The 27,145-nt window shown below is 40.3% G+C and overlaps 1 protein-coding gene across 5 annotated transcripts in view; it reads left to right on the top strand.

The window, feature by feature from the left end:
* The window catches only part of GMCL1 (germ cell-less 1, spermatogenesis associated), a 509,303-nt gene that overhangs the window by 89,404 nt on the left and 392,754 nt on the right, over window positions 1-27,145 (top strand). For all 5 annotated transcript variants that reach the window (XM_053718223.1, XM_053718225.1, XM_053718220.1 and 2 more), the window contains one exon: window positions 13,435-13,532. In XM_053718223.1, coding sequence (XP_053574198.1) covers window positions 13,435-13,532 — 98 coding nt within the window. The remainder of the gene's footprint in view (window positions 1-13,434; window positions 13,533-27,145) is intronic.

Raw genomic sequence — 27,145 nt, 5'->3', positions numbered from 1 at the left:
TTCTCAATGCCCTTCTGGCTTGGCCCCAGTTAACAACTCGGGGGTTCATCAGGTTTCAGTCGGACAACATCACGACTGTAGCTTACATCAACCATCAGGGAGGGACAAGAAGCTCCCTAGCAATGATGGAAGTATCAAAGATAATTCGCTGGGCAGAGTCTCACTCTTGCCACCTGTCAGCAATCCACATCCCGGGAGTGGAGAACTGGGAGGCGGATTTCTTAAGTCGTCAGACTTTTCATCCGGGGGAGTGGGAACTTCATCCGGAGGTCTTTGCCCAAATACTTCGACGTTGGGGCAAACCAGAGATAGATCTCATGGCGTCTCGACAGAACGCCAAGCTTCCTCGTTACGGGTCCAGATCCAGGGATCCGGGAGCGGTTCTGATAGATGCTTTGACAGCACCTTGGACCTTCGGGATGGCTTATGTGTTTCCACCCTTCCCGATGCTTCCTCGATTGATTGCCAGAATCAAACAGGAGAGAGCATCAGTGATTCTAATAACGCCTGCATGGCCACGCAGGACTTGGTATGCAGATCTAGTGGACATGTCATCCTGTCCACCTTGGTCGCTACCTCTGAAACAGGACCTTCTGATCCAGGGTCCCTTCAAACATCAAAATCTAATTTCTCTGAAGCTGACTGCTTGAAAATTGAACGCTTGATTTTATCAAAACGTGGTTTTTCTGAGTCAGTTATTGATACCTTAATACAGGCTAGGAAGCCTGTTACCAGAAAGATTTACCATAAGATATGGCGCAAATACTTATATTGGTGCGAATCCAAGAGTTACTCATGGAGTAAGGTTAGGATTCCGAGGATATTGTCTTTTCTACAAGAAGGTTTAGAAAAGGGTTTATCCGCTAGTTCCTTAAAGGGACAGATTTCAGCTCTGTCCATTCTTTTACACAAACGTCTGTCAGAAGTTCCGGACGTTCAAGCTTTTTGTCAGGCTTTAGCTAGGATCAAGCCTGTGTTTAAAACTGTTGCTCCACCATGGAGTTTGAACTTAGTTCTTAATGTTTTACAGGGGGTTCCGTTTGAACCCCTTCATTCCATTGATATCAAGTTGTTATCTTGGAAAGTTCTGTTTTTAATGGCGATTTCCTCGGCTCGAAGAGTCTCTGAGTTATCTGCCTTACATTGTGATTCTCCTTATCTGATTTTTCATTCAGACAAGGTAGTTCTGCGTACTAAACCTGGGTTCCTACCTAAGGTGGTCACTAACAGGAATATCAATCAAGAGATTGTGGTTACATCTTTGTGTCCTAATCCTTCTTCGAAAAAGGAACGTCTGCTACACAATCTAGATGTAGTCCATGCCCTGAAATTTTATCTACAGGCAACTAAGGATTTTCGACAAACGTCTTCCCTGTTTGTCGTTTATTCTGGTCAGAGGAGAGGTCAAAAAGCTTCGGCTACCTCTCTCTCCTTTTGGCTTCGTAGCATAATACGGTTAGCCTATGAGACTGCTTGACAGCAGCCTCCTGAAAGAATTACAGCACATTCTACTAGAGCTGTGGCTTTCACTTGGGCCTTTAAGAATGAGGCTTCTGTTGAACAGATTTGCAAGGCTGCAACTTGGTCTTCTCTTCATACTTTTTCCAAATTTTACAAATTTGACACTTTTGCTTCTTCGGAGGCTGTTTTTGGGAGAAAGGTTCTTCAGGCAGTGGTTCCTTCCGTATAAAGAGCCTGCCTGTCCCTCCCGTCATCCGTGTACTTTAGCTTTGGTATTGGTATCCCATAAGTAATGGATGATCCGTGGACTGGATACACTTAACAAGAGAAAACATAATTTATGCTTACCTGATAAATTTATTTCTCTTGTAGTGTATCCAGTCCACGGCCCGCCCTGTCACTTTAAGGCAGGTAATTTTTCCATTAAACTACAGTCACCACTGTACCCTATGGTTTTCCTTTCTCTGCATGTTTTCGGTCGAATGACTGGTAATGGCAGTTAGGGGAGGAGCTATATAGCAGCTCTGCTGGGTGAATCCTCTTGCACTTCCTGTTGGGGAGGAGTTAATATCCCATAAGTAATGGATGATCCGTGGACTGGATACACTACAAGAGAAATAAATTTATCAGGTAAGCATAAATTATGTTTTTCGTTTTGTAATTTTCCCTATGGGCACCAATATATTAACCAGAGGCACTGTCAGAGAAAACCACACAGGAGATAAACACACAGGTAAATTGGGAGTCACAAGTATTGTAGATCCTGAGCAGGAGAGGTTGGTGAGCCAATTACGATTGGCAGTCACACACAGCTACCAATCACCAGAGATTTTATGCTCAGTAGCTGCAATACTTGTGTCTCCTAAGTTGGACTTTACTTATGAGTTTAACACTTTTGCAGGGCCTATACACAGCTATTTTTTCTGCAGTACAAGCATTACATGCTCAAATTAATTTAACAAACGCTAGGATTTACCATCACCAAAAATCAAGTGGAGTTTAAGTGATGAGAGAAGTAGAAAAGGGTGCTAAACTCACCCTTTCTTTGCTGTTGCACAGCGCTAAACTCAGCGACTCCGGCCTTCCACAGCACTTCACTCTTCTACCAATGAGTTGCCGCTTGCACCTCTAAACCAATTAGTCACCTCATTGAAGGAGAGTGATGTGCCATGGGTGGCTGGAGCCTCTGAGTTTAGCGCTGTGCAAGGGCACAGAAAGGGTGAGTTTAGCAACCTTTTCTACTTCTCTCATCACTTAAACTCCACTTGATTTTTACTGATAGTAAATCCTAGCGTTTGTTATACTCTTGGATTTATCATCACTTTAAAGTGGAGAAAAACTTTACAGTACAATGTCCCTTTAATATTGTAACACAATAGCAATGCAGTTTTACTGAAACATTCCCAACTTCTTCTTCTTCTCCTGAGTAACCATTTTAATTTGCTAATAAACATGCACTAAAGTGACACTTATATCCTCATTGATGAAAAGCAGAGCTCAAAGTTGATGAGTTCAGCTTACATACACCGTTTTATCATAGGTGAGAGAAATGCTGAACTAAGTACTTATGTTATGTTCTTATGTGTTAGAGCATTTTATTATTAAACTGTTGCTTGCTAGATAATAAACTAATTTAAACATAAACATCAGTGTTCTCCACAGGACATCTTGCCAAGCAGGTGACGTTAAGAAGTAGCCGGGTGTGGGCAGTGTAATGTTTTCTAATTTTCTGCTATCCAGAGAACCAATTACTTACATAATTTAACATGAATGTACGCTATGCTAATTTATGCAATATAAACTTTGAAAATGTTTAATATTAGCGAATTTTAGCTTAATATTGGCTAAAAGTTTACCAAGGTGCTCAGTAAAATCAGCCAGGTGGTGAACCCGCAAAAAAGGAGAAAAAAAAATGGTTGGATATACCAGCGCTAAGAGATATCCTAAGCTGTGAAACACAAAAGGGGGCCTAACCAATCCCCTAAGGGAACAGAATCTCAAAACAATGATAGTGATCACAGCGCCAACCGGCCTAAGGATAATTGCACACTCACAACAGGAAGGGTTGAATAGATTTATTATATACAAATTGGTACTAGTAAAATCAATATTAATATAGACAAGGGTAAAATAGCATAGAATTTTAAAAATACATTTAAACACAAGGCATAAATATAAAAATCTATTATTTGAAATAAACACAAAGTAGGTAATCACAAAATAAATAATCCCAAGGTGGGGACAAAATAATTCAGGAATTGGAGTGGACTATTACGTTTACTCCATTGACAACAATAGTATTGCAGTAAGAATCTAGTCTAAATTAGGGTGTATCCTAGTGTATCTGACCGTGGGTGAGCAAGGACTAATACCACTAGTCTGATATACCCTTAAATGATGACGGCAGATAAACGTTGATGGCACCGTTTAAGGGCCTAAAACTTGGTAAGTAAAGTGCAAAAGATAAAGCACGATAAATGCCAGTGGGATTATGGATCCATATCCAAGGGTTAGCTGCAGTAAAGATCCTACAATCGGAGTGCTTGACAATAGCCGCACTCGAATTAAGGTCTAAGAACTAACCCCTGTTAACAGGGATATCTGGCTAACCAGTAAATGTTAGTAGTGTGACACAAAATAAATAGTGAACAATAAAAAAATGGACGTCTCTGTGATCAATACATGGATTACTACAATCAGTACAACATTCTAAATGAGCGAAATACAGAAATACAGAAAGAGTGGTGTGAACAACACAACTAGTGCTAATTCCCCAGACCGTGTACAATGGTAAATCAAAACTATAAAAAGAAAGATGGCCTTTCAACAAAGGATAACAGTAAACTTCACGGTGCTAAAGTGCAGGCGAACAAATAAAGCGTGGAAGGTATCAATGCAAAAACAAATGTGGACAACGTTAATACAAAATCTGTGCCAAAGAATGAGATAACAGGACAATAATAAAAAATGATAGGAATAAAAATAAAAAAAGTGATGTATCGTGTAGTGTCTTTGAAAACAAATCTCTGTGAACTCCTGTTAGGACCAAAGAAAAAAGAAAAAACTGTCGACAAAAAATAGGAAAAATGAGGAACACAGTGAAAAATTGAATGAGTGAGGTATAAAAAATAAAAAATAAAAAATAAAACTATACGATTGTCAATGCACCAATCAAGGTAATGAAAAAACCAGAGTCTATTACAGACTACAGTCTATTGAGAAAGTTCCATTATAGATCTTTATCCATATAAGAAATAGTGGTAGCTGGAAAAAGGGTTGTCCGGGAAATCCTTTGAACAATCCGGCTATGAAAGTATCGTTGATTCCTAAAAACAGAAATAAAACATAGTGTGGCAAAGTTTTCTAAAATGAGAATAATCAGAAAGATGCTTACCAATGTGTAGTCTACGCGTTTCGGTCCTCACAGGACCTTTATCAAGACTGGTTCACTGGTAAGCTTAAGCATCTTTAAATAGGCATACTAATCTATTAACCGGAAGTACCTCATTCTACTTCCGGTTTTCGGCTAATTTCAAATGATCGTTATTTCCTTATTAGGGATATCCCCATGTGTTAAATACTTAGTAGTTTACCTTTTGACATTCTACTATTGGGTAATAAAGATATAAAACTTAGTAGTTTGTTCATAGTTGGTTACATCGATCGTGTGATGTCACTTCCGGTAAGTATTACCAAGTGTCATTTCCGGTTAGGGTTGACAGATGTAAACAAACCCGGTATCATTTCCGGTTGTCAATTTGTTGAATAGACAAGGTAAAGGGGTTAGATGCCTTGATATTTTCCTAATCTATTAGTTTGAACATAATCTAATACAGACTCGCTAATATAACCTCAACTGTATATTAGCGTTATCTCCATCAGAGACCCAAATGATAAATCACAAAAAGGTGGATGGACTTATATTGAGAAACTTTGTTGTATACTTTGAAAATGGATGATTGAATGAAGGGTATCTGTGAGTTTCTTAAATCATAGAAGATTCTTAGTAACCCGGTATCACTTCCGGTTGTCAATTTGTTGAATAGACAAGGTAAAGGGGTTAGATGCCTTGATATTTTCCTAATCTATTAGTTTGAACATAATCTAATACAGACTCTCTAATAAAAACTCAACTGTATATTAGCGTTCTCTCCATCAGAGACCCAAATGATAAATCACAAAAAGGTGGATGGACTTATATTGAGAAACTTTGTTGTATACTTTGAAAATGGATGATTGAATGGAGGGTATCTGTGAGTTTCTTAAATCATAGAAGATTCTTGGTAAGTAGCCTTGGTGTTTATCTTTGTAATACCCTAGAGTCTTTTTGGACAATATGGGCAGTATGTTTTTGACACAGGGTTATTTGTGTGTCTGAAGCAAAGGCTATCTATAGTAAGGGTGATAAACCAATTAGGAACATAAAGGTTCCTTGCTTGTTACCTTGGTTTCTGAGATTGAATTTCGAGTAGTACTAATAGTGGCTAAACATATGCATTATTTATCTATGCGTAAAGCCTCTTATGTTAGATGTTCAAGGTGGGATTCATATTCTGGACTGGTGGGGGATTGTCTAGTAGTATCGTGATGTGATTACTAACAGTCGAGTCATGAGCCTGTATAATATGTCTTGTCTGATAAGTATTTGGCAAAGGTTGATTTAAGGTTCGTATTCTTTAAGGGAGGGGTAATCGTTGTGACCTTGCGAGTTTCCATTTAAACGTAAGGTTATCAAGGTGGAAGGGAGGTGTTACATATGAGAGGGGACCATAGATTGATGTTAGTTCTATCCATTTTTGACATTAGTTGAATAAATAAGTAAGATCCTCTCTATTATTCAGACCTTTAGGATGAAGGCAGTCCATCAGAAAGATCCATTTGGATTCAGCTTTGAGGAGGGTCTTTTCAAAATCACCCCCTCTCCAATTTCTTAATACTTTCTGTATGCCCATAAATTTCATATCTTGTATTTTTCCATTATGTTTCGTGGCAAAGTGTTTGTAGAGGACCGTGTCTTTATCCTGTTTCTCTATTAGCCGGATATGCTCTCTTAACCTGTCTCTGAGGCTCCTTGAGGTCTGGCCAATATATTGAAGGCCACAGGAGCACTCTGAGGTAGATAATACCTGTATCCTGACATCTGATAAGGTCCTTGATCTTAAATTCTCCTCCCGTTTGCGTTGATTTGAATGTCTTTGTTTTAGTGCCTCTTTTACAAGCTTTGCAGCTTATGCACGGGAAGAACCCTTTAATTGGGTCTCCTTGTAGACTTTGCATGCTGGATTTTTTCTTTCTTAGCAGGCTTGGAGCTAGTCTGTTTTTTAGATTCTCTGTTTTCTTATACACAAAGCTTGGTTGGTTTGGTAGTTTGTTTCCAATGATTTCATTATTCTTCAACAAATGCCAGTGTTTTTTGAAGATTGTTTCCATGATATGCTTGTTACTGCAGTATTCAGTAATCATTGGTACATTTAAGGTCTCTTCTGTACCTTGTTTCCTCCTCTCTTTGTATTTTATTAGTTCTTTTCTTTCCACCTTCCTTACTTCCTCTATCTTAAGGTCCAATTCTTCCTCTTTATACCCTCTTTCGATGAATTTTTCTTTTAAACGTATGGCTTGTTCTTCCCATTTTCTAGTGTTGGAACAGTTTTTCCGGACTCTCAAGAATTGGCTTTTGGGAATGTTCTTTTTCCACTTTTCATGGTGGCAACTTTCGTAATGTACATAGTTGTTGCTATCGACTGTTTTAAAGTATGTACTAGTTTCCCATTTGTTGTTTTTTACTTCTATTTGTAGATCTAAGAATACAATTTCCTTTACACTCCAAGTGTGTGTGAATTTGAGGTTCAAACTGTTCTGGTTCATGATCTCGATCGTATAGAGTAAATCTTGTATTGAGCCTTTCCAGATGATTAAAATATCATCTATGTATCTGCGGTAGAGGACCAGGTCCGCGCTCGCTGGGCAGGAGTCCCAGAAGATACTCTCCCATTTGCCCATATACAGGTTGGCATAGCTGGGCGCGAACCTGGTCCCCATCGCTGTACCGCATATTTGTTGGTAATAGACCCCCTCGTTGCAGAAATAATTGTGCTGTAGGATATATTGAATGCTATCCACTATGAATTTAGCCTGGTCTTCTAGCATCTCTGGATCTTTCTTCAGAAACCAATTCACTGCTTCAAGTCCCTCTGTGTGTGGTATGCTGGTGTATAAAGCAGCGACGTCACAGGTTGCCATAATCATTCCTTCTTCCCACGGGATTTCTTCCAATATATTTAGAACTTGAGTGGAGTCTCTCAGGTAAGATGGGAGTGCTATTACATATTTCTGGAGATGTTGATCCACATATTCTGACAAGTTGCTGGTGAGTGATCCAATGCCGGAGATAATTGGACGGCCAGGTGGTTCTTTAAGATTTTTGTGAATCTTGGGAAGGTGATATATTATGGGTGTTATCGGGTATTTAGTGTCCAAATAGCTGTATTCTTTTTCATCCAAGATACCTGATGATTTTGCTTTCTCTAGAAGTTCGTTTAGTTCTTCCTGGAACCTATTCACAGGATCATTCCTGAGTTTTAGGTATGTCGTCTGATCATTGAGTAGGCGTTGGTTCTCTGCCATATACTTCTCTCTATCCAGGATAACTATACCTCCACCTTTATCAGCTGGTTTTATCGTCAGTTTGTTGTTATTCTCTAATCTTCTGATAGTTTCCATATGTAGTTTTGATAAATTAGGTTTTATTCTTTTCAAGTTTTTTCTCTTGATATCCTTGATATCTTTGGTAACCATTAGTTCAAATGCCTCAATGGCATTTCCTTTCGCATAAATAGGGTAGAACCTTGATTTTGGTTTTAACCCTGTATGTATATAAGGGTCCTCAGCATCTGCTGACGTATAGCTCCTTATTGGTGTCGGGTCTGATGGAGTTTTTAGAAAGTGCCTCTTTAGGGTTAATTTTTGTATAAAGCTTTTGGTGTTTACGAATGCTTGAATACCTGAGAGACTCCACTCAAGTTCTAAATATATTGGAAGAAATCCCGTGGGAAGAAGGAATGATTATGGCAACCTGTGACGTCGCTGCTTTATACACCAGCATACCACACACAGAGGGACTTGAAGCAGTGAATTGGTTTCTGAAGAAAGATCCAGAGATGCTAGAAGACCAGGCTAAATTCATAGTGGATAGCATTCAATATATCCTACAGCACAATTATTTCTGCAACGAGGGGGTCTATTACCAACAAATATGCGGTACAGCGATGGGGACCAGGTTCGCGCCCAGCTATGCCAACCTGTATATGGGCAAATGGGAGAGTATCTTCTGGGACTCCTGCCCAGCGAGCGCGGACCTGGTCCTCTACCGCAGATACATAGATGATATTTTAATCATCTGGAAAGGCTCAATACAAGATTTACTCTATACGATCGAGATCATGAACCAGAACAGTTTGAACCTCAAATTCACACACACTTGGAGTGTAAAGGAAATTGTATTCTTAGATCTACAAATAGAAGTAAAAAACATCAAATGGGAAACTAGTACATACTTTAAAACAGTCGATAGCAACAACTATGTACATTACGAAAGTTGCCACCATGAAAAGTGGAAAAAGAACATTCCCAAAAGCCAATTCTTGAGAGTCCGGAAAAACTGTTCCAACACTAGAAAATGGGAAGAACAAGCCATACGTTTAAAAGAAAAATTCATCGAAAGAGGGTATAAAGAGGAAGAATTGGACCTTAAGATAGAGGAAGTAAGGAAGGTGGAAAGAAAAGAACTAATAAAATACAAAGAGAGGAGGAAACAAGGTACAGAAGAGACCTTAAATGTACCAATGATTACTGAATACTGCAGTAACAAGCATATCATGGAAACAATCTTCAAAAAACACTGGCATTTGTTGAAGAATGATGAAATCATTGGAAACAAACTACCAAACCAACCAAGCTTTGTGTATAAGAAAAGAGAGAATCTAAAAAACAGACTAGCTCCAAGCCTGCTAAGAAAGAAAAAATCCAGCATGCAAAGTCTACAAGGAGACCCAATTAAAGGGTTCTTCCCGTGCATAAGCTGCAAAGCTTGTAAAAGAGGCACTAAAACAAAGACATTCAAATCAACGCAAACGGGAGAAGAATTTAAGATCAAGGACCTTATCAGATGTCAGGATACAGGTATTATCTACCTCATAGAGTGCTCCTGTGGCCTTCAATATATTGGCCAGACCTCAAGGAGCCTCAGAGACAGGTTAAGAGAGCATATCCGGCTAATAGAGAAACAGGATAAAGACACGGTCCTCTACAAACACTTTGCCACGAAACATAATGGAAAAATACAAGATATGAAATTTATGGGCATACAGAAAGTATTAAGAAATTGGAGAGGGGGTGATTTTGAAAAGACCCTCCTCAAAGCTGAATCCAAATGGATCTTTCTGATGGAGTGCCTTCATCCTAAAGGTCTGAATAATAGAGAGGATCTTACTTATTTATTCAACTAATGTCAAAAATGGATAGAACTAACATCAATCTATGGTCCCCTCTCATATGTAACACCTCCCTTCCACCTTGATAACCTTACGTTTAAATGGAAACTCGCAAGGTCACAACGATTACCCCTCCCTTAAAGAATACGAACCTTAAATCAACCTTTGCCAAATACTTATCAGACAAGACATATTATACAGGCTCATGACTCGACTGTTAGTAATCACATCACGATACTACTAGACAATCCCCCACCAGTCCAGAATATTAATCCCACCTTGAACATCTAACATAAGAGGCTTTACGCATAGATAAATAATGCATATGTTTAGCCACTATTAGTACTACTCGAAATTCAATCTCAGAAACCAAGGTAACAAGCAAGGAACCTTTATGTTCCTAATTGGTTTATCACCCTTACTATAGATAGCCTTTGCTTCAGACACACAAATAACCCTGTGTCAAAAACATACTGCCCATATTGTCCAAAAAGACTCTAGGGTATTACAAAGATAAACACCAAGGCTACTTACCAAGAATCTTCTTGATTTAAGAAACTCACAGATACCCTCCATTCAATCATCCATTTTCAAAGTATACAACAAAGTTTCTCAATATAAGTCCATCCACCTTTTTGTGATTTATCATTTGGGTCTCTGATGGAGATAACGCTAATATACAGTTGAGTTTTTATTAGCGAGTCTGTATTAGATTATGTTCAAACTAATAGATTAGGAAAATATCAAGGCATCTAACCCCTTTACCTTGTCTATTCAACAAATTGACAACCGGAAGTGATACCGGGTTACTAAGAATCTTCTATGATTTAAGAAACTCACAGATACCCTTCATTCAATCATCCATTTTCAAAGTATACAACAAAGTTTCTCAATATAAGTCCATCCACCTTTTTGTGATTTATCATTTGGGTCTCTGATGGAGATAACGCTAATATACAGTTGAGGTTATATTAGCGAGTCTGTATTAGATTATGTTCAAACTAATAGATTAGGAAAATATCAAGGCATCTAACCCCTTTACCTTGTCTATTCAACAAATTGACAACCGGAAATAATACCGGTTTTGTTTACATCTGTCAACCCTAACCGGAAATGACACTTGGTAATACTTACCGGAAGTGACATCACGCGATCGATGTAACCAACTATGAACAAACTACTAAGTTTTATATCTTTATTACCCAATAGTAGAATGTCAAAAGGTAAACTACTAAGTATTTAACACATGGGGATATCCCTAATAAGGAAATAACGATCATTTGAAATTAGCCGAAAACCGGAAGTAGAATGAGGTACTTCCGGTTAATAGATTAGTATGCCTATTTAAAGATGCTTAAGCTTACCAGTGAACCAGTCTTGATAAAGGTCCTGTGAGGACCGAAACGCGTAGACTACACATTGGTAAGCATCTTTCTGATTATTCTCATTTTAGAAAACTTTGCCACACTATGTTTTATTTCTGTTTTTAGGAATCAACGATACTTTCATAGCCGGATTGTTCAAAGGATTTCCCGGACAACTCTTTTTCCAGCTACCACTATTTCTTATATGGATAAAGATCTATAATGGAACTTTCTCAATAGACTGTAGTCTGTAATAGACTGTGGTTTTTTCATTACCTTGATTGGTGCATTGACAATCGTATAGTTTTATTTTTTATACCTCACTCATTCAATTTTTCACTGTGTTCCTCATTTTTCCTATTTTTTGTCGACAGTTTTTTCTTTTTTCTTTGGTCCTAACAGGAGTTCACAGAGATTTGTTTTCAAAGACACTACACGATACATCACTTATTTTTTTATTTTTATTCCTATCATTTTTTATTATTGTCCTGTTATCTCATTCTTTGGCACAGATTTTGTATTAACGTTGTCCACATTTGTTTTTGCATTGATACCTTCCACGCTTTATTTGTTCGCCTGCACTTTAGCACCGTGAAGTTTACTGTTATCCTTTGTTGAAAGGCCATCTTTCTTTTTATAGTTTTGATTTACCATTGTACACGGTCTGGGGAATTAGCACTAGTTGTGTTGTTCACACCACTCTTTCTGTATTTCTGTATTTCGCTCATTTAGAATGTTGTACTGATTGTAGTAATCCATGTATTGATCACAGAGACGTCCATTTTTTTATTATTCACTATTTATTTTGTGTCACACTACTAACATTTACTGGTTAGCCAGATATCCCTGTTAACAGGGGTTAGTTCTTAGACCTTAATTCGAGTGCGGCTATTGTCAAGCACTCCGATTGTAGGATCTTTACTGCAGCTAACCCTTGGATATGGATCCATAATCCCACTGGCATTTATCGTGCTTTATCTTTTGCACTTTACTTACCAAGTTTTAGGCCCTTAAACGGTGCCATCAACGTTTATCTGCCGTCATCATTTAAGGGTATATCAGACTAGTGGTATTAGTCCTTGCTCACCCACGGTCAGATACACTAGGATATACCCTAATTTAGACTAGATTCTTACTGCAATACTATTGTTGTCAATGGAGTAAACGTAATAGTCCACTCCAATTCCTGAATTATTTTGTCCCCACCTTGGGATTATTTATTTTGTGATTACCTACTTTGTGTTTATTTCAAATAATAGATTTTTATATTTATGCCTTGTGTTTAAATGTATTTTTAAAATTCTATGCTATTTTACCCTTGTCTATATTAATATTGATTTTACTAGTACCAATTTGTATATAATAAATCTATTCAACCCTTCCTGTTGTGAGTGTGCAATTATCCTTAGGCCGGTTGGCGCTGTGATCACTATCATTGTTTTGGGAACCCGCAAAAAAGGTCCTGGGGAGAACACTGTACATTAACATGATTATACCTGAGTCCAATTAATATTAATGAGATACTAAACACAACATTTTCCTTTTAATGATTCAAATAGAGCATGCAATTTTTAACAACTTTCTAATTTACTCCTAGTATCAATTTTTCTTTGTTCTCTTGCTATCTTTATTTAAAAAGATGGAATGTAAAGCTTAGAAGCCGGCAGATTTTAGGTTCAGCACCCTGGATATTGCTTGCTGATTGGTGGCTACATTTAGCCACCAATAAGCAAGCTTAACCCAGGTACTGAACCAAAAATGGGCTAGCTCCTAATCTTCACATTCCTGCTTTTTAAATAAAGATGGCAAGAGAACAAAGAAAAATTGATACTAGGAGTAAATTAGAGCATGCAATTTCAAACAACTTTCTATCTGAATTATTAAAGTAAAATTTTTGGATTTAGAATCCCTTTAACATATGTATGCATTCTAATTTAGGTACATGAAATTTTGTATCACTGTATATGGTCATTTGTAAATATAATTTTGTTGATTTATATTCTGAATAATTATGGCAATGCACTGTACAATTCGATGTTTGACTTTTATTGCATTAGCTCATCCTAAATTATAACTATTTATAGTTTGGAGACATTAATCTGTTTATTTGGCCTTTACAGCTTTACAGGTTACATTTGGTTCTCTGTATAGAGATGATGTATTGATTAAGCCAAGTAGAGTCATTTCTGTTCTGGCAGCTGCCTGCATGCTACAATTGGTAAGTAATTCCTTTATCCTAGAATTTACACCAAAATCTTCTGTAGTTTCTGAACTTAAACATACAGCAAATTCCTAAAATGCTTAGTTTGTGCATAGCAAAACAACCTTGCAGTTTACTTTTATTCTTTATTTTGCCCCCCCTTTTCGTGCAGTTTAGCTCTGAAAATTGTGACTTTTCTCATTCTCAGACCTGGAAAATCATCCTGCAGACCCTGCTACATATCTTTCCCTGACTGGCTTTAACAGATATCAATTGCTAAATGGCACTTTATACTAATAAAATGACATGGTTTAGCCTTGCTCTCTGCATATTCAAGCCTGGATTGGCTCCTTCAAAAAACAAAGTAGTGGGTGGAGTTTTGTTATTAAAAACAATCATGGTAAACAAGATATTAAGTTGTTTTAAGATAATTTAGTTTTGGCTGATATGTTTTGTTATAGATAGATTACAGAACTGTAATTACATGGTGTTTAATTGTCAATTCAATGAAAGAACAGTGCTATTCACTGCAAATATTGAGGGCTTCAAATCAGTTGGGTATATTATGATTTACAATATCTTTATTTTTCTACTGATGTTTCTAGTTAACTTTGATGTAGGCGTCTAGTAGACACAGTAAATAGAGTACAGAGGACATGAAACCCCAATTTTGTTTCTTTCATGATTCATACTTTCCAGTTGACTTATTTTATTACATTTGTTTTATTCTCTCGCTATCCTTTGCTTAAGGAGAAGCAATGCACTACCGGGATGCAGCTGAACGTATTAATGAACCAATGACAAGAGACATATATGTGCAGCTACCAAATAGCAGCTAGCAAATTAGATAATAGAAGTATATTGGAAAGTTGTTTAAAATCGAATGTTCTATCTGAATCATGAAAGAGAAAAATGTTGATTTTCATGTCCCTTGAAATTAAATCTGGGTTTGTTGCTGTTTAAGTATAAACAAGTACTGTCCATATTTTTTTTTTGAGAAGTTACCAACACTCTCCTAAACAACAATAATTTTAGCTGTCACATCTGAAGCTTGTATTTGTATGTTTGTATTTGTTGATTGGAGAAGATGTACTGATTAAAAGGACAGTCTACTCCAAAATTTTTAGAAAGATAGATAACCAACACGGTTATATTAATATACTTTTTACCTCTGTGATTACCTTGTATCTAAGCCTCTGCAGACAGCCCCCTTATTTCAGTTCTTTTGGCAGACTTGCATTTTTGCCAATTAATGCTGGCTCCTGCATAACTCCATGGAAATGAGCACAGTGGCACACATGAACTAGCAATGCCTGTCATTGAGAAGCTAATAAAATGCACTGAGACAAAAGTCGGCCTGCAGGGGCTTAAAAACAGGCAGAGAGTTAGAGGTATGGCAGTTATAAAATATATTAATATAACAATGCTGGTTATGCAAAACCAGGGAATGGGTAGTAAATGTGTTTTCTCCAACATAGGTGTGTCCGGTCCACGGCGTCATCCTTACTTGTGGGATATTCTCCTCCCCAACAGGAAATGGCAAAGAGCCCAGCAAAGCTGGTCACATGATCCCTCCTAGGCTCCGCCTACCCCAGTCATTCTCTTTGCCGTTGTACAGGCAACATCTCCACGGAGATGGCTTAGAGTTTTTTAGTGTTTAACTGTAGTTTTTATTATTCAATCAAGAGTTTGTTATTTTGAAATAGTGCTGGTATGTACTATTTACTCAGAAACAGAAAAGAGATGAAGATTTCTGTTTGTATGAGGAAAATGATTTTAGCAACCGTAACTAAAATCCATGGCTGTTCCACACAGGACTGTTGAGAGCAATTAACTTCAGTTGGGGGAACAGTATGCAGTCTCTTGCTGCTTGAGGTATGACACATTCTAACAAGACGATGTAATGCTGGAAGCTGTCATTTTCCCTATGGGATCCGGTAAGCCATGTTTATTACGATCGTAAATAAGGGCTTCACAAGGGCTTATTAAGACTGTAGACTTTTTTTGGGCTAAATCGATTCATTATTAACACATATTTAGCCTTGAGGAATCATTTTATCTGGGTATTTTGATATAATAATATCGGCAGGCACTGTATTAGACACCTTATACCTTAGGGGCTTTCCCAAAGCATAAGCAGAGCCTCATTTCTCTTGTTAAGTGTATCCAGTCCACGGATCATCCATTACTTATGGGATATTAACTCCTCCCCAACAGGAAGTGCAAGAGGATTCACCCAGCAGAGCTGCTATATAGCTCCTCCCCTAACTGCCATTACCAGTCATTCTCTTGCACCCAACGACTAGATAGGATGTGTGAGAGGACTATGGTGATTATATTTAGTTTTATACCTTCAATCAAAAGTTTGTTATTTTATAATAGCACCGGAGTGTGTTATTCCTTCTCTGGTAGAATTTGAAGAAGAATCTACCTGAGTTTTTACTATGATTTTAGCCGGCGTAGTTAAGATCATATTGCTGTTTCTCGGCCATCTGAGGAGAGGTAAACTTCAGATCAGGGGACAGCGGGCAGATTAATCTGCAAAGAGGTATGTAGCAGCTTATTATTTTCTGACAATGGAATTGATGAGAAAATTCTGCCATACCGATATAATGTAAACTCAGCCTTAAATGCAGTAGCAGCAGCTGGTATCAGGCTGTCATGTATGTATATTTTACACTTCAGTATTCTGGGGAATGGCACTTCACTGGAATTATACTGTGTGCATAAGACTTTAGCCTAATTTGCAGGGACTGGCAACAGGCTCTTTAATAACACTTAATTTATGTTAAACGTTTTTTGCTGGCATGTAAAATCGTTTCATTTTCTGAGGTACTGGGTGAATAAAATGTTTTGGGCATTATTTTTTCCACTTGGCAGTTGTTTTATTTAATTTATGACAGTTTACTGATCTCTCTCACTGTTGTGTGTGAGGGGGAGGTCAAAAAATTCAGTCAGAAGCTCATTGTATTTCCTGCATGATCCGGTTCATCTCTACAGAACTCAGGGGTCTTCAAAACTTGTTTTGAGGGAGGTAATCATTCACAGCAGAGCTGTGAGATTGTAGTTGACTGTGATAAAAAACGTTTATTTCTGTAACTTTTTTTTCTGCTATCAGGGTTAGTTATCCTTCGCTAATGGGAACAAGCCTTTGCTAAAATTGTGTTTTTTACAAAGATTTGATGCTATAACCTTTCAGTTTATTAACTTTCAACTGTCATAACTCTTTCTGTGCTTCTTATAGGCACAGTACGTTTTCATATTATAGTAAATTACTTGAAAAGTATTTCCAAGTTGCTAGTTTATTTGCTAGTGTGTTAAAAATGTCTGATTCAGAGGAAGACATCTGTGCTATATGTGCTAATGCCAAAGTGGAGCCCAATAGAAATTTATGTACTAACTGTATTGATGCTACTTTAAATAAAAGTCAATCTGTACAAATTGAACACATTTCACCAAACAACGAGGGGAGAGTTATGCCGACTAACTCGCCTCACGTGTCAGTACCTGCATCTCCCGCTCGGGGGGTGCGTGATATTGTGGCGCCGAGTACATCTGGGCGGCCATTACAAATCACATTACAGGATATGGCTACTGTTATGACTGAAGTTTTGGCTAAATTACCAGAACTAAGAGGTAAGCGTGATCACTCTGGGGTGAGAACAGAGTGCGCTGATAATGTTAGGGCCATGTCAGATACTGCGTCACAACTTGCAGAACATGAGGACGGAGAGCTTCATTCTGCGGCTGACGGTTCTGATCCAAACAGATTGGATTCAGATATTTAAAATTTTAAATTTAAGCTGGAAAACCTCCGTGTATTACTAGGGGAGGTGTTAGCGGCTCTGAATGATTGTAACACAGTTGCAATACCAGAAAAAATGTGTAGGTTGGATAAATATTTTGCGGTACCGTCGAGTACTGACGTTTTTCCTATACCTAAGAGACTTACTGAAATTGTTAATAAGGAGTGGGATAGACCCGGTGTGCCGTTCTCACCCCCTCCGATATTTAGAAAGATGTTTCCAATAGACACCACCACACGGGACTTATGGCAAACGATCCCTAAGGTGGAGGGAGCAGTTTCTACTTTAGCTAAGCGTACCACTATCCCGGTGGAGGATAGCTGTGCCTTTTCAGATCCAATGGATAAAAAGTTAGAGGGTTACCTTAAGAAAATGTTTGTTCAACAAGGTTTTATATTGCAACCCCTTGCATGCATTGCGCCTGTCACGGCTGCAGCAGCATTTTGGTTTGAGTCTCTGGAAGGGACACTTGAATTAGCTCCATTAGATGAGATTACACACAGGCTTAAAGCTCTTAAGTTAGCTAACTCATTTATTTCAGATTCCGTAGTACATTTAACTAAGCTTACGGCTAAGAATTCCGGATTCGCCATTCAGGCGCGCAGAGCACTGTGGCTAAAATCCTGGTCAGCTGACGTTACTTCTAAGTCTAAATTTCTTAATATACCTTTCAAAGGGCAGACCTTATTCGGGCCCGGATTGAAAGAAATTATCGCTGACATTACAGGAGGTTAAGGCCATGCCCTGCCTCAAGACAGAGCCTAACCTAAGGCTAGACAATCTAATTTTCGTTCCTTTCGGAATTTCAAAGCAGGAGCAGCATCAACTTCCTCTGCTCCAAAACAAGAAGGATCTGTTGCTCGCTACAGACAAGGCTGGAGACCTAACCAGTCCTGGAACAAGGGCAAGCAGGCCAGGAAACCTGCTGGTGCCCCTAAAACAGCATGAATTGAGGGCCCCCGATCCGGGAACAGATCTAGTGGGGGGCAGACTTTCTCTCTTCGCCCAGGCTTGGGCAAGAGATGTCCAGGATCCCTGGGCGCTAGAGATAATATCTCAGGGATACCTTCTGGACTTCAAATACTCTCCCCCAAGAGAGAGATTTCATCTGTCAAGGTTGTCAACAAACCAAATAAAGAAAGAGGCGTTTCTACGCTGCGTACAAGAGCTTTTATTAATGGGAGTAATCCATCCAGTTCCACGGTCGGAACAGGGACAAGGGTTTTACTCAAATCTGTTTGTGGTTCCCAAAAAAGAGGGAACTTTCATGCCAATCCTGGATTTAAAGATCCTATACAAATTCCTAAGAGTTCCATCGTTCACAATGGAGACTATTCGGACAATTTTACCCATGATCCAAAAGGGTCAGTACATGACCACAGTGGATTTAAAGGATGCTTACCTTCACATACCGATTCACAAAGATCATTACCGGTATCTAAGGTTTGCCTTTCTAGACAGGCATTACCAGTTTGTAGCTCTTCCATTCGGATTGGCTACGGCTCCGAGAATCTTCACAAAGTTTCTGGGTGCTCTTCTGGCGGTACTAAGACCGCGAGGAATTGCGGTAGCTCCGTACCTAGACGACATTCTGATACAAGCTTCAAGCTTTCAAACTGCCAAGTCTCATACAGAGTTAGTACTGGCATTTCTAAGGTTGCATGGATGGAAGGTGAACGAAAAGAAGAGTTCTCTCTTTCCACTCACAAGAGTTCCCTTCTTGGGGACTCTTATAGATTCTGTAGAAATGAAGATTTACCTGACAGAAGACAGGTTAACAAAGCTTCAAAATGCATGCCGTGTCCTTCATTCCATTCAACACCCGTCAGTAGCTCAATGCATGGAGGTGATCGGCTTAATGGTAGCAGCAATGGACATAGTACCCTTTGCACGCCTACATCTCAGACCGCTGCAATTGTGCATGCTAAGTCAGTGGAATGGGGATTACTCAGACTTGTCCCCTACTCTGAATCTGGATCAAGAGACCAGAAATTCTCTTCTATGGTGGCTTTCTCGGCCACATCTGTCCAGGGGGATGCCATTCAGCAGGCCGGACTGGACAATTGTAACAACAGACGCCAGCCTACTAGGTTGGGGCGCTGTCTGGAATTCTCTGAAGGCTCAGGGACAATGGAATCAGGAGGAGAGTCTCCTACCAATAAACATTCTGGAATTGAGAGCAGTTCTCAATGCCCTTCTGGCTTGGCCCCAGTTAACTGGGGGGTTCATCAGGTTTCAGTCGGACAACATCACGACTGTAGCTTACATCAACCATCAGGGAGGGACAAGAAGCTCCCTAGCAATGATGGAAGTATCAAAGATAATTCGCTGGGCAGAGTCTCACTCTTGCCACCTGTCAGCAATCCACATCCCGGGAGTGGAGAACTGGGAGGCGGATTTCTTAAGTCGTCAGACTTTTCATCCGGGGGAGTGGGAACTTCATCCGGAGGTCTTTGCCCAAATACTTCGACGTTGGGGCAAACCAGAGATAGATCTCATGGCGTCTCGACAGAACGCCAAGCTTCCTCGTTACGGGTCCAGATCCAGGGATCCGGGAGCGGTTCTGATAGATGCTTTGACAGCACCTTGGACCTTCGGGATGGCTTATGTGTTTCCACCCTTCCCGATGCTTCCTCGATTGATTGCCAGAATCAAACAGGAGAGAGCATCAGTGATTCTAATAGCGCCTGCATGGCCACGCAGGACTTGGTATGCAGATCTAGTGGACATGTCATCCTGTCCACCTTGGTCGCTACCTCTGAAACAGGACCTTCTGATCCAGGGTCCCTTCAAACATCAAAATCTAATTTCTCTGAAGCTGACTGCTTGGAAATTGAACGCTTGATTTTATCAAAACGTGGTTTTTCTGAGTCAGTTATTGATACCTTAATACAGGCTAGGAAGCCTGTTTCCAGAAAGATTTACCATAAGATATGGCGCAAATACTTATATTGGTGCGAATCCAAGAGTTACTCATGGAGTAAGGTTAGGATTCCGAGGATATTGTCTTTTCTACAAGAAGGTTTAGAAAAGGGTTTATCCGCTAGTTCCTTAAAGGGACAGATTTCAGCTCTGTCCATTCTTTTACACAAACGTCTGTCAGAAGTTCCGGACGTTCAAGCTTTTTGTCAGGATTTAGCTAGGATCAAGCCTGTGTTTAAAACTGTTGCTCCACCATGGAGTTTGAACTTAGTTCTTAATGTTTTACAGGGGGTTCCGTTTGAACCCCTTCATTCCATTGATATCAAGTTGTTATCTTGGAAAGTTCTGTTTTTTTATGGCGATTTCCTCGGCTCGAAGAGTCTCTGAGTTATCTGCCTTACATTGTGATTCTCCTTATCTGATTTTTCATTCAGACAAGGTAGTTCTGCGTACTAAACCTGGGTTCCTACCTAAGGTGGTCACTAACAGGAATATCAATCAAGAGATTGTGGTTCCATCTTTGTGTCCTAATCCTTCTTCGAAAAAGGAACGTCTGCTACACAATCTAGATGTAGTCCGTGCCCTGAAATTTTATCTACAGGCAACTAAGGATTTTCGACAAACGTCTTCCCTGTTTGTCGTTTATTCTGGTCAGAGGAGAGGTCAAAAAGCTTCGGCTACCTCTCTCTCCTTTTGGCTTCGTAGCATAATACGGTTAGCCTATGAGACTGCTGGACAGCAGCCTCCTGAAAGAATTACAGCACATTCTACTAGAGCTGTGGCTTCCACTTGGGCCTTTAAGAATGAGGCTTCTGTTGAACAGATTTGCAAGGCTGCAACTTGGTCTTCTCTTCATACTTTTTCCAAATTTTACAAATTTGACACTTTTGCTTCTTCGGAGGCTGTTTTTGGGAGAATGGTTCTTCAGGCAGTGGTTCCTTCCGTATAAAGATCCTGCCTGTCCCTCCCGTCATCCGTGTACTTTAGCTTTGGTATTGGTATCCCATAAGTAATGGATGATCCGTGGACTGGATACACTTAACAAGAGAAAACATAATTTATGCTTACCTGATAAATTTATTTCTCTTGTAGTGTATCCAGTCCACGGCCCGCCCTGTCACTTTAAGGCAGGTAATTTTTCCATTAAACTACAGTCACCACTGCACCCTATGGTTTTCCTTTCTCTGCATGTTTTCGGTCGAATGACTGGTAATGGCAGTTAGGGGAGGAGCTATATAGCAGCTCTGCTGGGTGAATCCTCTTGCACTTCCTGTTGGGGAGGAGTTAATATCCCATAAGTAATGGATGATCCGTGGACTGGATACACTACAAGAGAAATAAATTTATCAGGTAAGCATAAATTATGTTTTTCGCGCCGGTGTGGCGCACTTGTTTTTGAGAGGCATGGCATGCAGTCGCATGTGAGAGGAGCTCTGACACTTAGAAAAGACTTTCTGAAGGCGTCATTTGGTATCGTATTCCCCTTTGGGCTTGGTTGGGTCTCAGCAAAGCAGATACCAGGGACTGTAAAGGGGTTAAAGTTTAAAACGGCTCCGGTTCCGTTATTTTAAGGGTTAAAGCTTCCAAATTTGGTGTGCAATACTTTTAAGGCTTTAAGACACTGTGGTGAAAATTTGGTGAATTTTGTACAATTCCTTCATGTTTTTTCGCAATTGCAGTAATAAAGTGTGTTCAGTTTAAAATTTAAAGTGACAGTAACGGTTTTATTTTAAAACGTTTTTTGTACTTGTTATCAAGTTTATGCCTGTTTAACATGTCTGAACTACCAGATAGACTGTGTTCTGAATGTGGGGAAGCCAGAATTCCTATTCATTTAAATAAATGTGATTTATGTGACAATGACAATGATGCCCAAGATGATTCCTCAAGTGAGGGGAGTAAGCATGGTACTGCATCATTCCCTCCTTCGTCTACACGAGTCTTGCCCACTCAGGAGGCCCCTAGTACATCTAGCGCGCCAATACTCCTTACTATGCAACAATTAACGGCTGTAATGGATAATTCTGTCAAAAACATTTTAGCCCAAATGAACCCTTGTCAGCGTAAGCGCGGCTGCTCTGTTTTAGATACTGAAGAGCATGGCAACGCTGATACTAATATCTCTGAAGGGCCCCTAACCCAGTCTGATGGGGCCAGGGAAGTTTTGTCTGAGGGAGAAATTACTGATTCAGGGAACATTTCTCAACAGGCTGAACCTGATGTGATTGCATTTAAATTTAAGTTGGAACATCTCCGCATTCTGCTTAAGGAGGTATTATCCACTCTGGATGATTGTGACAAGTTGGTCATCCCAGAGAAACTATGTAAAATGGACAAGTTCCTAGAGGTGCCGGGGCTCCCAGAAGCTTTTCCTATACCCAAGCGGGTGGCGGACATTGTTAATAAAGAATGGGAAAGGCCCGGTATTCCTTTCGTCCCTCCCCCCATATTTAAAAAATTGTTTCCTTTGGTCGACCCTAGAAAGGACTTATGGCAGACAGTCCCCAAGGTCGAGGGGGCGGTTTCCACTTTAAACAAACGCACCACTATACCCATAGAGGATAGTTGTGCTTTCAAAGATCCTATGGATAAAAAATTAGAAGGTTTGCTTAAAAAGATGTTTGTTCAGCAGGGTTACCTTCTACAACCAATTGCATGCATTGTCCCTGTCGCTACAGCCGCATGTTTCTGGTTCGATGAGCTGATAAAGGCGGTCGATAGTGATTCTCCTCCTTATGAGGAGATTATGGACAGAATCAATGCTCTCAAATTGGCTAATTCTTTCACCCTAGACGCCACTTTGCAATTGGCTAGGTTAGCGGCTAAGAATTCTGGGTTTGCTATTGTGGCGCGCAGAGCGCTTTGGTTGAAATCTTGGTCGGCTGATGCGTCTTCCAAGAACAAGCTACTTAACATTCCTTTCAAGGGGAAAACGCTGTTTGGCCCTGACTTGAAAGAGATTATCTCTGATATCACTGGGGGTAAGGGCCACGCCCTTCCTCAGGATCGGCCTTTCAAGGCAAAAAATAAACCTAATTTTCGTCCCTTTCGTAGAAACGGACCAGCCCGAGGTGCTACGTCCTCTAAGCAAGAGGGTAATACTTCTCAAGCCAAGCCAGCTTGGAGACCAATGCAAGGCTGGAACAAGGGAAAGCAGGCCAAGAAACCTGCCACTGCTACCAAGACTGCATGAAATGTTGGCCCCCGATCCGGGACCGGATCTGGTGGGGGGCAGACTCTCTCTCTTCGCTCAGGCTTGGGCAAGAGATGTTCTGGATCCTTGGGCGCTAGAAATAGTCTCCCAAGGTTATCTTCTGGAATTCAAGGGACTTCCCCCAAGGGGGAGGTTCCACAGGTCTCAGTTGTCTTTAGACCACATAAAAAGACAGGCATTCTTACATTGTGTAGAAGACCTGTTAAAAATGGGAGTGATTCATCCTGTTCCATTAAGAGAACAAGGGATGGGGTTCTACTCCAATCTGTTCATAGTTCCCAAAAAAGAGGGAACGTTCAGACCAATCTTAGATCTCAAGATCTTAAACAAGTTTCTCAAGGTTCCATCGTTCAAGATGGAAACCATTCGAACTATTCTTCCTTCCATCCAGGAAGGTCAATTCATGACCACGGTGGATTTAAAGGATGCGTATCTACATATTCCTATCCACAAGGAACATCATCGGTTCCTAAGGTTCGCATTCCTGGACAAGCATTACCAGTTCGTGGCGCTTCCTTTCGGATTAGCCACTGCTCCAAGGATTTTCACAAAGGTACTAGGGTCCCTTCTAGCTGTGCTAAGACCAAGGGGCATTGCTGTAGTACCTTACTTGGACGACATTCTGATTCAAGCGTCGTCCCTTCCTCAAGCAAAGGCTCACACGGACATCGTCCTGGCCTTTCTCAGATCTCACGGATGGAAAGTGAACGGGGAAAAGAGTTCTCTATCTCCGTCAACAAGGGTTCCCTTCTTGGGAACAATAATAGACTCCTTAGAAATGAGGATATTTCTGACAGAGGCCAGAAAAACAAAGCTTCTAGACTCTTGTCGGATACTTCATTCCGTTCCTCTTCCTTCCATAGCTCAGTGCATGGAAGTGATCGGGTTGATGGTAGCGGCAATGGACATAGTTCCTTTTGCGCGCATTCATCTAAGACCATTACAACTGTGCATGCTCAGTCAGTGGAATGGGGATTATACAGACTTGTCTCCGAAGATACAAGTAAATCAGAGGACCAGAGACTCACTCCGTTGGTGGCTGTCCCTGGACAACCTGTCACAAGGGATGACATTCCGCAGACCAGAGTGGGTCATTGTCACGACCGACGCCAGTCTGATGGGCTGGGGCGCGGTCTGGGGAGCCCTGAAAACTCAGGGTCTTTGGTCTCGGGAAGAATCTCTTCTACCGATAAATATTCTGGAACTGAGAGCGATATTCAATACTCTCAAGGCTTGGCCTCAGCTAGCGAGGGCCAAGTTCATACGGTTTCAATCAGACAACATGACAACTGTTGCGTACATCAACCATCAGGGGGGAACAAGGAGTTCTCTAGCGATGGAAGAAGTGACCAAAATCATTCTATGGGCGGAGCCTCACTCCTGCCACCTGTCCGCTATCCACATCCCAGGAGTGGAAAATTGGGAAGCGGATTTTCTGAGTCGTCAGACATTGCATCCGGGGGAGTGGGAACTCCATCCGGAAATCTTTGCCCAAGTCACTCAGCTGTGGGGCATTCCAGACATGGATCTGATGGCCTCTCGTCAGAACTTCAAAGTTCCTTGCTACGGGTCCAGATCCAGGGATCCCAAGGCGGCTCTAGTGGATGCACTAGTAGCACCTTGGACCTTCAAACTAGCTTATGTGTTCCCGCCGTTTCCTCTCATCCCCAGGCTGGTAGCCAGGATCAATCAGGAGAGGGCGTCGGTGATCTTGATAGCTCCTGCGTGGCCACGCAGGACTTGGTATGCAGATCTGGTGAATATGTCATCGGCTCCACCTTGGAAGCTACCTTTGAGACGAGACCTTCTTGTTCAGGGTCCGTTCGAACATCCGAACCTGGTTTCACTCCAGCTGACTGCTTGGAGATTGAACGCTTGATCTTATCGAAGCGAGGGTTCTCAGATTCTGTTATCGATACTCTTGTTCAGGCCAGAAAGCCTGTTACTAGAAAAATTTACCACAAAATTTGGAAAAAATATATCTGTTGGTGTGAATCTAAAGGATTCCCTTGGGACAAGGTTAAGATTCCTAAGATTCTATCCTTCCTTCAAGAAGGATTGGAAAAAGGATTATCTGCAAGTTCCCTGAAGGGACAGATTTCTGCCTTGTCTGTGTTACTTCACAAAAAGCTGGCAGCTGTGCCAGATGTTCAAGCCTTTGTTCAGGCTCTGGTTAGAATTAAGCCTGTTTACAAACCTTTGACTCCTCCTTGGAGTCTCAATTTAGTTCTTTCAGTTCTTCAGGGGGTTCCGTTTGAACCCTTACATTCCGTTGATATTAAGTTATTATCTTGGAAAGTTTTGTTTTTAGTTGCAATCTCTTCTGCTAGAAGAGTTTCAGAATTATCTGCTCTGCAGTGTTCTCCTCCTTATCTGGTGTTCCATGCAGATAAGGTGGTTTTACGTACTAAACCTGGTTTTCTTCCAAAAGTTGTTTCTAACAAAAACATCAACCAGGAGATTATCGTACCTTCTCTGTGTCCGAAACCAGTTTCAAAGAAGGAACGTTTGTTGCACAATTTGGATGTTGTTCGCGCTCTAAAATTCTATTTAGATGCTACAAAGGATTTTAGACAAACATCTTCCTTGTTTGTTGTTTATTCTGGTAAAAGGAGAGGTCAAAAAGCAACTTCTACCTCTCTCTCTTTTTGGATTAAAAGCATCATCAGATTGGCTTACGAGACTGCCGGACGGCAGCCTCCCGAAAGAATCACAGCTCATTCCACTAGGGCTGTGGCTTCCACATGGGCCTTCAAGAACGAGGCTTCTGTTGATCAGATATGTAGGGCAGCGACTTGGTCTTCACTGCACACTTTTACCAAATTTTACAAGTTTGATACTTTTGCTTCTTCTGAGGCTATTTTTGGGAGAAAGGTTTTGCAAGCCGTGGTGCCTTCCATTTAGGTGACCTGATTTGCTCCCTCCCTTCATCCGTGTCCTAAAGCTTTGGTATTGGTTCCCACAAGTAAGGATGACGCCGTGGACCGGACACACCTATGTTGGAGAAAACAGAATTTATGTTTACCTGATAAATTACTTTCTCCAACGGTGTGTCCGGTCCACGGCCCGCCCTGGTTTTTTTTTAATCAGGTCTGATAATTTATTTTCTTTAACTACAGTCACCACGGTATCATATGGTTTCTCCTATGCAAATATTCCTCCTTAACGTCGGTCGAATGACTGGGGTAGGCGGAGCCTAGGAGGGATCATGTGACCAGCTTTGCTGGGCTCTTTGCCATTTCCTGTTGGGGAGGAGAATATCCCACAAGTAAGGATGACGCCGTGGACCGGACACACCGTTGGAGAAAGTAATTTATCAGGTAAACATAAATTCTGTTATTTTTTATTTTTATTTTTTAACTTTTCTTTTTTATTGAACATCAGACACTTGGTACAGTAGATGTAAAGACAAATTCACAGACAGTAAAAAACACAAAATTACATGTGAGTGAACAGATTCATGTTGCCATATCGTCCATGTCTACAGTCCAAATCTTTCCACCGGGATCACCCAGTTCAGGAGTAAATGGAAATCAACCAAGCATCAATTACTTATTTTTTTAAGCAATAAAAAATAATCAAGTAGACTGTGCCTTTAAGAGATTTACATGCAGCATTGTAGTAAGTAGTGATACCTGTTTTTTAAAGTGACAGATTTTGTCTGAAATCTTGCAGTTAATAAGCATGTG

Source organism: Bombina bombina, chromosome 6 (genome assembly GCF_027579735.1).
Source record: "Bombina bombina isolate aBomBom1 chromosome 6, aBomBom1.pri, whole genome shotgun sequence".
Taxonomy (NCBI): domain Eukaryota; kingdom Metazoa; phylum Chordata; class Amphibia; order Anura; family Bombinatoridae; genus Bombina; species Bombina bombina.
Note: the sequence above shows the minus strand (reverse complement) of the source record. Positions and strands in the feature narration are given on the sequence as shown.